At 44.5% G+C, this 11703-nt stretch overlaps 1 protein-coding gene and 1 long non-coding RNA gene across 6 annotated transcripts in view; one reads left to right on the top strand and one right to left on the bottom strand.

The window, feature by feature from the left end:
• The window catches only part of Clrn1 (clarin 1), a 36519-nt gene extending 35293 nt beyond the window's left edge, over window positions 1-1226 (bottom strand). For 2 of the 3 annotated variants that reach the window (XM_005339910.4, XM_021719878.3), the window contains exon 1: window positions 558-1225. In XM_005339910.4, coding sequence (XP_005339967.2) covers window positions 558-810 — 253 coding nt within the window. In that variant the 5' untranslated portion in view covers window positions 811-1225. Of the gene's footprint in view, window positions 1-557 lie in introns of all 3 variants that reach the window. The other variant, XM_078043559.1, reaches the window with a different exon arrangement.
• LOC110596944 (uncharacterized) overlaps window positions 1-11703 on the top strand; it is a 28151-nt gene that overhangs the window by 2740 nt on the left and 13708 nt on the right. For 2 of the 3 annotated variants that reach the window (XR_013436607.1, XR_013436606.1), the window contains exons 3-5: window positions 1456-1612; window positions 2290-3931; window positions 10766-11059. This is a non-coding gene — a long non-coding RNA (uncharacterized LOC110596944). The other variant, XR_013436608.1, reaches the window with a different exon arrangement.

Raw genomic sequence — 11703 nt, 5'->3', positions numbered from 1 at the left:
TCTCTCCCAGTTATCCCAGCAGATCGCTTTGAATTTCTGTAGCCAAGTGATTCTCAATTGATTAAAGGTGAGAGCAGACAGCTAGCAGGAGCAAAGGTCTCAGCAGGGATGGGCTGAGGTCCGGGCAGGTAGGACTAGTTCAGGAGCCAGACACTGGCCCTTTTAAAGATCAAAGGCATGAAAATTATTCAAATCATTTCTTAAGGCTTTCCTATTTCCCCAAGTTCTCCTTTTTAAAAGACCCCATAATTTCCTACACAAAAAGTAATATTTAAGAATCTTAATTGCTTATACTTTCAAGAAGCTTAATTACAAAGCAACGAATTAACTACATGTTCTCATAATAAAAATAGCCAGAATGAAAAATTAATAAAATAAACAAATTAAACAATCAAAACTAGGAAGAAGAAATTGTTCAGAGTCCTGGGTATTTCAAACCATTCACAAGGGTTTAAACAGTCCTGGAGTAGCCTGGATGAGACTCCCACACCATTCCTCGCCACAGTTGGAAGAGCACTCCTAAAGTTCTAAAGGATTCAGGCGCCGTGCTTACTTACATGAGAAGCGAAAGGGCCTTGCTCCTAATCCACACTGCCTCACGCCCTGTCCGTGGAAAAGTCCGTACTGCATCTCACCCATGAACTTGTCCAGCTCCTGCCCAGAGGCATTGACGAGCAGAGCCCCGGTTTTGCAGAGGATGGTGGCTTTAATCCACAACGGTGTCCCCAGGGCTGTCACAACTCCGAGGGCACACACGAAACTTAACACCCCAGCCGTGCAGAAAATGATTTTCTTCTGTTGGTTTGGCATGATGAGAGACGGCCTTGCAGAAGGAGCAGTTCAAAGGCAGAGCTCGGTGCGCCCGGAGAAGGGCCTGCCCCTCTGGCTGCATCTATTATAGATGCTGAAGGGACAGATGCTAGCTGCAGGGCACCCCCGCTGTGGACGGGGCTCCTGCCAGGTGGCACGTCAGTGGACAAAGGCTTCCTCGTCACTCATTCCTGCCTTCTCTCCCCTTCCACTGCTTCTCTCTAAATTGAAATCTCCGGACTAAAAATCTATAAAATAAAACTCCTTCCAGCTGCCTGCGGGTGTCTCCTCGTGTGTCACTTAGTAAGAAGGTCTAGGGTAACAGATGGAGTCCTCCCTGTAACCTGAGAGGCACCTCGTGCCTAGGCCTGCTGTCGTCTGGGTGGCTAGAGTCCCTACAGATGCTCAGCAACTCAAGACGATTGTTTGCTGCTGTATTTTTCTGTCTGGTTTTGGTTTTGGTTTTGGCGGGTGACGGGTGGAGGTGTTTTGGCAGAGATCGGAGAGCATGTGTAAATGTGGTTCATTGATTTTTTTTAAAAGGATTTAATTGTAGTGGAATGAAAGCCTCGCACTGCCTTGGGTCCTGCCTAGATGCTAGATCGGTATCCCAGAGCGTGTCCCCCTCACCTCCATCTCTTTCAGATCTGTGGTTGAAAAGCCATGTATCAGTGGAGAATTTGATTCCTGTTCCTCCTGGCATGTGAATATGTGGAGACGTATGGGCAGACACGTTTGGCTGCTTCTGAATCATAACAAGGGGCTGTGGTTCTGGGTGCAAAGACCACGAGACTCTGTCAAGGTGAGGGCATTTTAATGGAAAGGGACTGTGGTCAGATGGAATCCACCACAAGAACTGGGGTCCCAGAGAAGGTGAGCCAAGAGACAAAGTCACAAACAGGATCATGTAGCAAAACAGGTTTGGCTGACCTGTGGCTAAGAACTAAAGCTCGGGATGCAGTGACAGCTTCTTAACTCTGATGTCCCATGGAAGTCCTCTCTCTACCAACAGATACAGGTGTGCTATCAAACACCATGTCACAACACTGAGCGCTAATGTAGGAAGTTCACTTGTAGTACGAACGCAGTGTGCCTGGCTCTTTGCTAAGTGTTTCACCTAAATTATATGAATTAATTCTCACAATGATCACATAAAATGAAGGAGATGATGACGATATCCCCATTTTATAGGTAAGGCAACTGAGGCCAGAGAGATCAGCTTGCGGAAGAGGGTAGTGGAGTTGGGGCTCAAATCCAGCTCTTGAAACTCTGGGTTTCGGGATTGTCCTAAGCAAAGCCCCCAACCTTACAGAGGTGGCAAGCACTTTGTTTGGGGTTGAGTCAGCTGGGCGTAACCAGGGCAGAGGACCCGTTATGCATCTGGTTTCTGAAGAACACAGATGTCTGCAGGCAGAACTTTTGAGGTTGTCCCAGAGCACTTATTAATTCCAGTATCTATTCTCTTGATTCCCCTTTAAGCATGCCAGCTTAGAAGAAATTAATAAAAGAAGATTTATGTCACCATTGTCGGGCATAAATGAGCGTCTACATAAAGCACACCCAGAAGGGAACTTTGGGATGTGCTCTCAGAGAACAGGTGAAGTCGGCTGGGCTACGCTGTCTTAGTGGTTCCTGGAGGCTGACGCTAACTGTAGACCTGAGTGCCTTCAGGGCAGAGGAGAGAAACATAATCCACAGCCGGCTGGGAAGGGACCAGGTGTAGGGATTCCCAGGAGGCCCTCAAAACGGGCTTCACGAAGTAAGTAAGCCTTTCTGTTTTGTGTAACTTGATATCAAATAAATAACTCATGACAGATTTTTTACTATCTAATAAATTCTCCACTGGATTTAGAGTAATGGCCGTCATAGTACAAGAAGAGGGCACTAGTGCCCCCAGTAAGCACTTACCTGGGGTCTACGTGCCCCACCCACCCCAGAAACCTTAGCTGAAGATGTCTGAGGAGAGCTAAGCTTGTTAAATCAACATATTTGGTCACTGGAAAAGACAGCATTTCCAAACTTGGGAGCAGAACTTACCTGTGACTCACTCTATGGTATTCCCACAGGGGACAGGATGCGTCCAGAGAGGTGGAGTAAGTACTGCACAGAGTTTGGTTAACCAAAACCCGCCCCGTGTGTCTCAGCTGTCCACAGAGAGAGCCCTGGACCGCAGAGAGGGCGGGTCTCTTAAGTTCTGAAGTTTGCATCTTCCCAGAGGGAAATGATCTCGGGTCTGTAGAGACGGGAAGAGGAAGACGACTCATTCATTTTGTATCCTGAAGTTATGTCCTTCCTGATGCTTGTTAAAATTTCATGTCTTTAATGAAATAATGGTACTTGAATTTTTAATGTCCTTACCTGACAAATTAAAAATGGCCTGAAGCCCACCCTTTGCTCTAACTGCATGGTTCTCAGCTGTGGCTGCTCGTTGGAATCACTCGGGGAGAATTTAAGCACATTGATGTTTGCGTTCTCCCCACTGAGATTTGATTTATTTGATTTTAGAGTGTGGCCCCAGGTGGTAGCAAGGTACACCCAGGTGGAGAGCCCCTGTCGTACCCCCTCCCCATCCCACACGACCACGTTCCCATCGCTAACAAGACACTGCCAGTGTCGCGGGGCTGGAATACCCAGCCATGGATATCCTGCGGACCACAGAGGAATAGTCCCATGGTAACTTAACAGCTAGGCACTAATATTTACAGTTCAAACTTTTCTGAAGATTTTCAGCCCCAAGAGCATGTCGTACTAGGAGCGTGTTTAATGGGTCGGGTTTCAGCACATCCAAGAATGACGACCAGGCCCTGGATCATGGTCTGCCCCAGATCAGCCAGTGAACGTTGGGAGTGATGTGTCCTGGTCATGTGCACAGCCCCCTTGGGTCCCACGCCCACCTTGCCTCTTCTCTGTGAAGCTTCCTTTCAAACGCCAGCCTCCGCCACCCACGGGCTGCATAGTAGTGTGTGATCCGCCCTCTGAGGATGACAGAGGGAGCTGGCACTCATGTCTGACAGCCGTCTTTTGAGATTTCATCTCAGATGGCTTGAATGACAGTGATGACACATTCTCCTCTCAGTCTCTCTGAGCCTTTGAGTCATTAGCGTCAGCAAGTTTTCACCAGGTACGTATCCTTCTGAAATCCTTACTTCTTTCAGTCTTAATAGGAACACAGTTGGTGACATCAGAAAGTGGAACTAGGCCTCCTGCTACTCTGGGCCCCCTTCGGGTGCTGGATAATGATCTGATTTTTCAGAGCAACTAGAAAGACCGCAGAGAAAGGAGCACAGTTGCAGTCGGGCTTTGCTCCCAGGGCAGCGGTCAGGCCTCCCCTTGTGCTGATTCAGCCACATTGGGGGTGGGGGTTCTACGGGCCATTTGAAAACAAAAAACAAAATTAGGCCCAGATCAATTCTCACTTGATTTGCTCCCCAGCCCAACAGACTGTGTGACGGGGCATGCAGTGGAAGAGGCTCTGTTTTTAGGTTGTCACGAAGAATTCCTTAATTTCTCTGGGATTCATCTTACATATTTATGAAAATAGTGCCTGGGCGACACAGGTGACTTCCATATGACCCCTGAGCAGAAAAGGCATTTCCTTCACTGAACTCCTGAGCCAGATAAGAGCGGGGAAGAAGGCCATGCTGGGAGGGATGTGTGGGGAGCCCTCCCTTTCTCCCCAGAGCTCCTCCTCCGCCCCACAGCACTGAGAAGCTCGGTTTGCATCTTTAGTTTCCCTCAAACTAAAAGAAAGACTTTTTCTGTAAGTTATGGAACTAAAATGTGTCCGTGTGCTGCATTCTTTGTCTTTTCCTTTGCTGTTCTAACCTATTAGCTGGTGTGGACTATTGCACTGCCCAAGGACACTGCATAGTGGATTATTCCAATTATTAATTTTTAGATTATTTAATGAGAGGCTCTGCATTTTGTCTGATTTGTCACTGGGAGTGGTGATTTTCATTTTTCTCCAAATGGATCATTATGCTTCAAGGCCTAAGAGAGATTCAACAAGGGCCTATCAAGCTTCCTATTCTGAGACAAGAGGCCTTTGTGAATCTGTCCCATTTTTTCTCATCTTTAAAGCAAAATCTGGCAAATTTGATTGACGTTCCTTGACTAATTCAAGTTGCTGGTGATCCTCAAGTAGTATTGTAATTCTCTAATGACTGTAAGGGGGAAAAACACTCTACAGAAAGAATTGATTGATTTATTAGAGGGAAAATTACCACATGTGCTAGACCTTGATTGCAGCTAATATTTGTAGAGCTAATTGCTTGAACTAGAGGATTAAAAGGATTGAGGGAAGGGAAGAAAAGGAAAACAAAGTTCTCTCGGAATACAGATGAGCCAGCAGTGGATGGACTGGCAGGGAGAATTCAGGGCAGGGAGTTTCAGGACTGCTGTTGGTGGAGGGGATGTTGAGAGAGTATGGACAAGGGGGAGTGGCAGAGCCACTGCAGAGAGGCCACAGGGCTGGAGATAAGGCCACTGCCATGGGACCTATCAAGTGAGATGCTATGTGTCACCTCGGATAGGTCTGGCTTCTTGTTAGTCCTACACACTAAGGGGGTGCTACAATTTAAAGCCTTAACCCTGCAGAATACCTGAGCTCTTACAGAAAGGAGCTAAGTTAGTTAATCTAGAGGGCCACCATCTGAGACCCTTTCTTTAAAAATCATAGATAGTTGGGCATGGGGACGCATTCCTGTCATCCCAGCCACTCAGGAGGCTGAGGCAGGAGGTTGCCAAATAGCGTGGCCCTGAGTACCTTAGTGAGATCCTGTCTCAAAAAAAAAAGGGGGGGGGCTGGGGATGTGGCTCAATAGTTAAGCACCCCTGTGTTCAATCCCTGGTAAAAATAAATGAATAAAAATATAAAAATAATAGACAAACCAGATTCCCAGTGCAGGGAAATACATAATGGTTTTCCTCATGAATGTAATCTGGAGTAGATGTAGTAAGATGGTAAACTTTGCCATCAGGAGGCTGAGACAGGAGGATCGTGAGTTCAGCAACTTAGTGAGTCCCTAAACCACTCAGTGAGATCCTGTCTTTAAATGAAATACAAAAAAGGGCTGGGGAAGTGGCTCAGTGTTAAAGTACCTCTGAGTTCAATCCCTGTTACCAAAAAAAAAAAAAAAACAACAAAGAATAATATTCAAACCAGATTCCCAGGGCAGAGAAGCAGGTAAGAGTTTTCCCAGGGTGTAATCTGGGGTAGATGTGGTAAGCTTTGGATTAGTATGATTCTGGCCTTGCCAAGTGTCACTGTGGGGCGGTTTCCTTTTCGTTGGTAGATAGCACTTAACATACTGACAATTTCCTTAATGACTTGTACCAAAATAAAAGTGGTGTTCTTAGCAGAAATGTCACCCGCGGTGGCTCCCGCAGCAGCTGTATTCTAAGCACTTTCCTCACAGGCTCACGGGGCAATTACTGATCTCCTTCCTCTTTGAGAAGATGTTCCAGGTAAGACGATAGTTCAATCTCAGTGAGATCACGGGTTTCCTAAACTATCCTCGTGGTGCAGAATGGGTCACAGCACAGTTAGGTGGATCTGTATCTTGTCAAATCCCCAGAGACAAGGAGCGCTGACTCACGGGACAAGCCCAGCTAGATGTCTCTAGACTCATTCACCTGGCGTTTCGTCAGTGACTCAGGTAAAAACAGACTATATATATATATCTCCTGAACTTTTAGCTGTGTATCAACCTTTTATCAGAGCACCAGGGGCAGAGGCAGGTAAAAACAATGGATGAGCAACAGAGATTCACAGCAGGGTAATCGGGTGGGACCCAGGCAACAAGGTGCTTTCCGATTCTTAAATTGTAATTGCCTAAAGGTCCTGTTGCAGAACTTCTGCAAAATGTTGACAGGCAACAGGCACGAAGTTCTGTACGGAAGACACAGAACACAATTAACAGTTTGTTTAAAAAGTAGATACAATTATTTTAAAGATAATAAAAATTAAAATTAAAAATGTGATTGCCCCATTGGACCCAGCTATCCCACTCCTCGCTTTACACCCAAAGGACTAGAGTGATGAAGCCACGTGATTAGGCCTTGGATCCATGGGTTGTGGCAGTGTTGTTCCCCACAGTTCTGGGGCTTTCTGTTGTTGCTTTCCACTTCATCGCACTGGGATTCAGTGAAGCTGCCTTGTCCCTCTAGCTCTTTAAGGTAGTGGGACTTTGTTTGTGGTCTGACCTTCAGTGTATCGGGGAAGGGTGCTATGTGCCCTTGGGAGGCCTTTTTGCAGTCTTTGGGGGAACAGTCCTCGGGGTATGTCTGTTAGACTTAGTTGGTATTTAGTGTTGTTTAAATCTCTATCTCCTATTTATTTTCTACTGGTCATTTTGTCCATTATTGAGAATGGGATAGTGAAATCTCTAACCGTTACAGTTTTGTCAGTATGATATTAGGTGTGTGAATGTTTATAATTGTTAGATCTTCTTGTTACATTGAAACTTTTATTGATAGGAAATGTCCTTCCTCATTTCTTGTGAACCTTTTATTAAAGTCTGCTTTGTCTGATATCCGTCTAGTTACCCTGCACTCTTGCTTACTATGTGCATGAAATATTTTTCCCTCCTTTTGCTTTCAAACTCTTTGAATCTTTGGACCCAAAGTGAGTGTCTTCTAGAGCACATCATAGTTGGATCATGTGTTATCCATCCTGCCATCACCTGTCTTTTGACTGGAGAGTTTTATCCATTTACATTGAAAGCAATTGCTGATAAGGAAGAAGTCCTGTCATTTTGCTATTTATTTTCTATGTTCCTCATGGCTTCGTTGGCTCCTCATTTCCTGCATTGTGACCATGGGGGTTACATTTGGTATCTTAGAACTCGTACCAGCTGGACTTCAACAACATGCGAAGGGCTCAGTCTTTCACAGCTCTGTCCCCACCTCCTTCTATTGTTAATGTCACAAAATTCCATCTTTAGATATTATGTGCCCCAAAATATGAACTAATAATACTTTTAAATGCATTAGTTTCTTAAATTATGGGTGAAAACATGGAGTTACAAACCAAAGTTACACTAATACTAGCTTTTAAATTAATAATTTAAAAATTGTCTGATTCAAATGTATGATATGTCAAGATCATTGTACTGTCATGTGTAACTAATTAAAACAAATAAAAAAATTTTTAGTGTATTGAATTATGTAGCAAACAGTAGAATCACAAACCATGGAGATCATAATACCAGTTTTTACAACTGTCCGTATGTTTTCCTTTATTGAGATATATCACCCTTTTTGTGGCTTTGAGATACTTTCTAGTGTCTTTTTGTCTCGAGCTGCATGACTCCCTGGAGCATTTCTTGCAAGACAGGTTTAGTGGTAATCCACTCCCTCAGCTTTTATTTATCTGGGGATTCTTACTTTCTCCTCCACTTTTGAAGAACAGCTTTGATAAATGTAGAATTCTTGGCTAAACTTTTTTTTTCTTTTAGCATTTAAATCTATTAATCTGCTGATTTCTGGCCTCCAAAGTTTCTGATAAAAACTGATGATGAACCTATTAAGAATCCCTCGTCTGGGATGAGCTGCTTCTCTCCTGCTCCTCTCAAACTTCCTGTCTTGGAAGTTGAACCCTAAATTCACTTGGTGTAGGTCTTTTTAAGTTGATCTCATTGAAGTTCATGGAGTTTCTTAGATGTTTATATTAATGCTTTTCATCAACTCTGGAAGGTTTTCAGCCATTATTTCTTCAGATTTTCTTTCTGTCCTTTTCTCACTCTTCTCTTCTGGACTCCTCCCATCAGTGTGCTGAGGAGTCTGACAGGTCTCTTATGCTCTGTGTTCATTTTCTTCAGGTTTCTTTCTGTTTTTCAGACTTGACAATTTCCATTGTCTGAGACTTAGATTCACTGATTCTTTCTTTAGCCTGCTCAAATTTGCCTTTGGATCTCTTCTAGTGAATTTTTTATTTCGATTACTATACTCTTCAGGTCCAAAATTTCTTCTTGGTTTCTTTTCAGATTTTTATCACTATCAATATTCCCATGAGGTTTCGATGTCATTTCCTTGATGTCCTTCACTTCTCCCTTTTGTCCTTTGAGCATCTTTGAAATGATTGTTTCAACGTCTCTGTCTGGAAGATCTGTCATCAGGTCTTTCTCAGGGATGAATTTTGTGATTTAATTATTTTTTGCTTTGAATAGGCCACACTTTTCAATGTCTTTGTTTGACTTGTGATTTGTTGTTGTTGAAAACTAGATATTTGCATCTAATAGGGCAGTAGTTCTGGAAATCAGGTTCTCTCCCTTTCCCAGGTTTGGCTGGGTTTGCTGTTGTTGTTTGCTCATTGTTTTGATTTCCTTGCTGCCACCATCTCTGCCAAGGATCACCTCAGGTATGAAATTAAAGCCTTCTCAGTTCTTTTCCGAGCCTGTGCCTTTTCCTGGGCACGTGCAGTCACTTTCTAGTTTTCCTTACAAATGCAATTGCTTTTAAATTGCTAGTCTTTAATGTTTGGCCCTCAAAAGGGGGAAGGGGAAGATTAAGGAGGGCAGTAGTTCCAGCCCTTTGAAATCCCTGGAGGAGAAGAGGCTTGCAACAACGGGGCTGATGCAATAACAATGCCCACCTTGTGCCTGTAATCAGAAGCAGCAATCAGCAATCAGAGCAACGGTCTCCACTACTCAGAGGTCAGAGGCTCCTTTTGCCCAGCCTGACTCCTGCAGGCTCAGTGCAGGCTGCTCTGGGAACACGTGCACACTTACCTGTGACAAGCCGAGGTGGGTATGTGGGGAGCTGCTGCTGTGCTAATACCTGAAACCAACCAAATTAACCATGATTCATTGTCCAAACCTGCCCCTGAAAGACGAAAACCTTCCATAAGATGGAGCGCCAGAAAACTTATTGCAGACGAGTCTGCTAGGGGAACTGCTGTCTGGGGGGAAGAAGGACTTCTGAGGCTTCCTACCTACAGTCTTCCCAGAACCCCTCTTTGCACAAACGTCGTAAAGCCACCAAAACATCTGTCACCCCAAATCAGCAACCTGGACAGGTATCTCTCGAAATCCATAATGCTCTACAGTAGGGGTGGGAATGGCCATGTTTAAAATGTGGGAGGGGAGGGTAATCGTGGGTTGTGAGGAGAAATGGAAGAATAGTATGAGCACTTTGAAATAGTTAGGCATTCCTTATAAAATGCCTTTTATTCACACTATAGTTCCTTTCTGAACTGGGAAGATGCCTCACTGGAAACAGTTAAATAAAACTACTGGACCAAGGATTAAAACTTGCTACATATTAAATAGTTTCTATTTTTACATCAAGTTAAAAAGATATTCAATGTTAAGACTTAAATTTTAACACTTTCTTGCCCAAAGTTCTTAAATACGTAACCACCATCCTAATACAATTTTGATATAGGTTCAGTCTCTCTGGCTTTAGAAAGATTTAGAATTCCCAAGTGGGGCCATCTCATTCCATCTCAGTCTTTGGTGGCAGCTCCCAGGCAGCGCGGTGTCTGTAGGAATATGCATAGTTTCATGTGAACAGTAAGATTTATTTTAGTTCCATAAAGAAGGCGGACATTTTTCCTCTGCAAATTTGAGTGACTTTCCTCTGTGGCAGGTGTGTATATGTGGTGCGTAGGATCCATTCAACGGCAGCCTCATAGGCCATCAGCGTCACCTCTTCATATCCCTGTGACATTCGCCTTATTTTTAATTTGTACAATCATATTATCCAGGTCACAAGAGACAGTCAATTTTCTGTTGCTAATTCTCCAACTAAATGCTGATGTACGTATGAACACAAGCCTGTTGGCATTTCCAGGGCATTGAATACCAAAGAAAATATATTTTATATTTAACTTTGGGGTATGGACGTACCTATATTCTAGGAGGATTGGCAATAAAGAAGATTTATCAATTTAATTACTGTGTGCTTTACACTTGAGCATGGTGTAGCAATTTTTTTTCTCTCTTTTTGTCTTAAGAATGACTGTGCTATACAAGGTCTGAATCTATGATGTAGCTCAAAAAGGACCCCAGGATCGTGGTTCTCGGAAGAAGTGACATTGCTAAAACTGCATCCCTCCAAAAATCAGCAGCAAGAACTGCCCAACAACATGATCTGCGTGGTCCACTGCAAACACCCTCTCCAGAGGTTGGGGTTTTAACAAGACGTCTTTACAGCAGGTGCTCTTTGGGTTTAAAATTGAACTGAGCTCAGCCCAGGCATGAAGAACATCTGGAGAAATATATCAAAATTGGAGACACTGTTACAAAATGTGAGTAGGGGCTATGCAACGGGAAGTGGGAAGAAGTAGGAGGGGAGAGCAGACCAGCCACTGACCATCTCATGGGCGTGTCTGTCCTTGAAGTGTTGGTTGGTGACCTGCAGGTGGCCCTGAGGAAGAGGCAGGAGCTCGCCATCACTCGGCCTGAACTCACCCTTCCTTCTCACCACGCCCGTACCTGGTCTGTAGCCCAGCCCCACATGTGTCCTTCTGAAACGCACTCCACCCCCTCTCCACAACTGCACCCGGTCAGGTGACCAAGAGCCCACCTCATGATGCAACAGGCCTCTGAACCCGAGTCCCTGTAGCTGCACTCACTCTCTCCTACCTCCTCAGAGGGACCCCACCCTGACCCCATCCTAACCAGAGCCACCTGGGGGTATATGCAAAGGTGGGAGAGGGAGCACTTGGGAAACCTCCCTACCACTCCCTCAATTTTTCTGTGAGCCTAAAAGTGCTCTGAAATAATAGTTTACTTTTAAAAAGTCCCCACCCAACACTCCAATCCAGCTCTAAGACCACAGACTTTAAACCTTGATTGTTTCTAATTGAAAATCTGATGGAGAACATCCATGACCAAAGGAAGAATTACTCCTCAGCCTGGCATAATAAACCTTCCTGACCCTGCCCACCTG

Source organism: Ictidomys tridecemlineatus, chromosome 3 (genome assembly GCF_052094955.1).
Source record: "Ictidomys tridecemlineatus isolate mIctTri1 chromosome 3, mIctTri1.hap1, whole genome shotgun sequence".
NCBI lineage: Eukaryota > Metazoa > Chordata > Mammalia > Rodentia > Sciuridae > Ictidomys > Ictidomys tridecemlineatus.
Note: the sequence above shows the minus strand (reverse complement) of the source record. Positions and strands in the feature narration are given on the sequence as shown.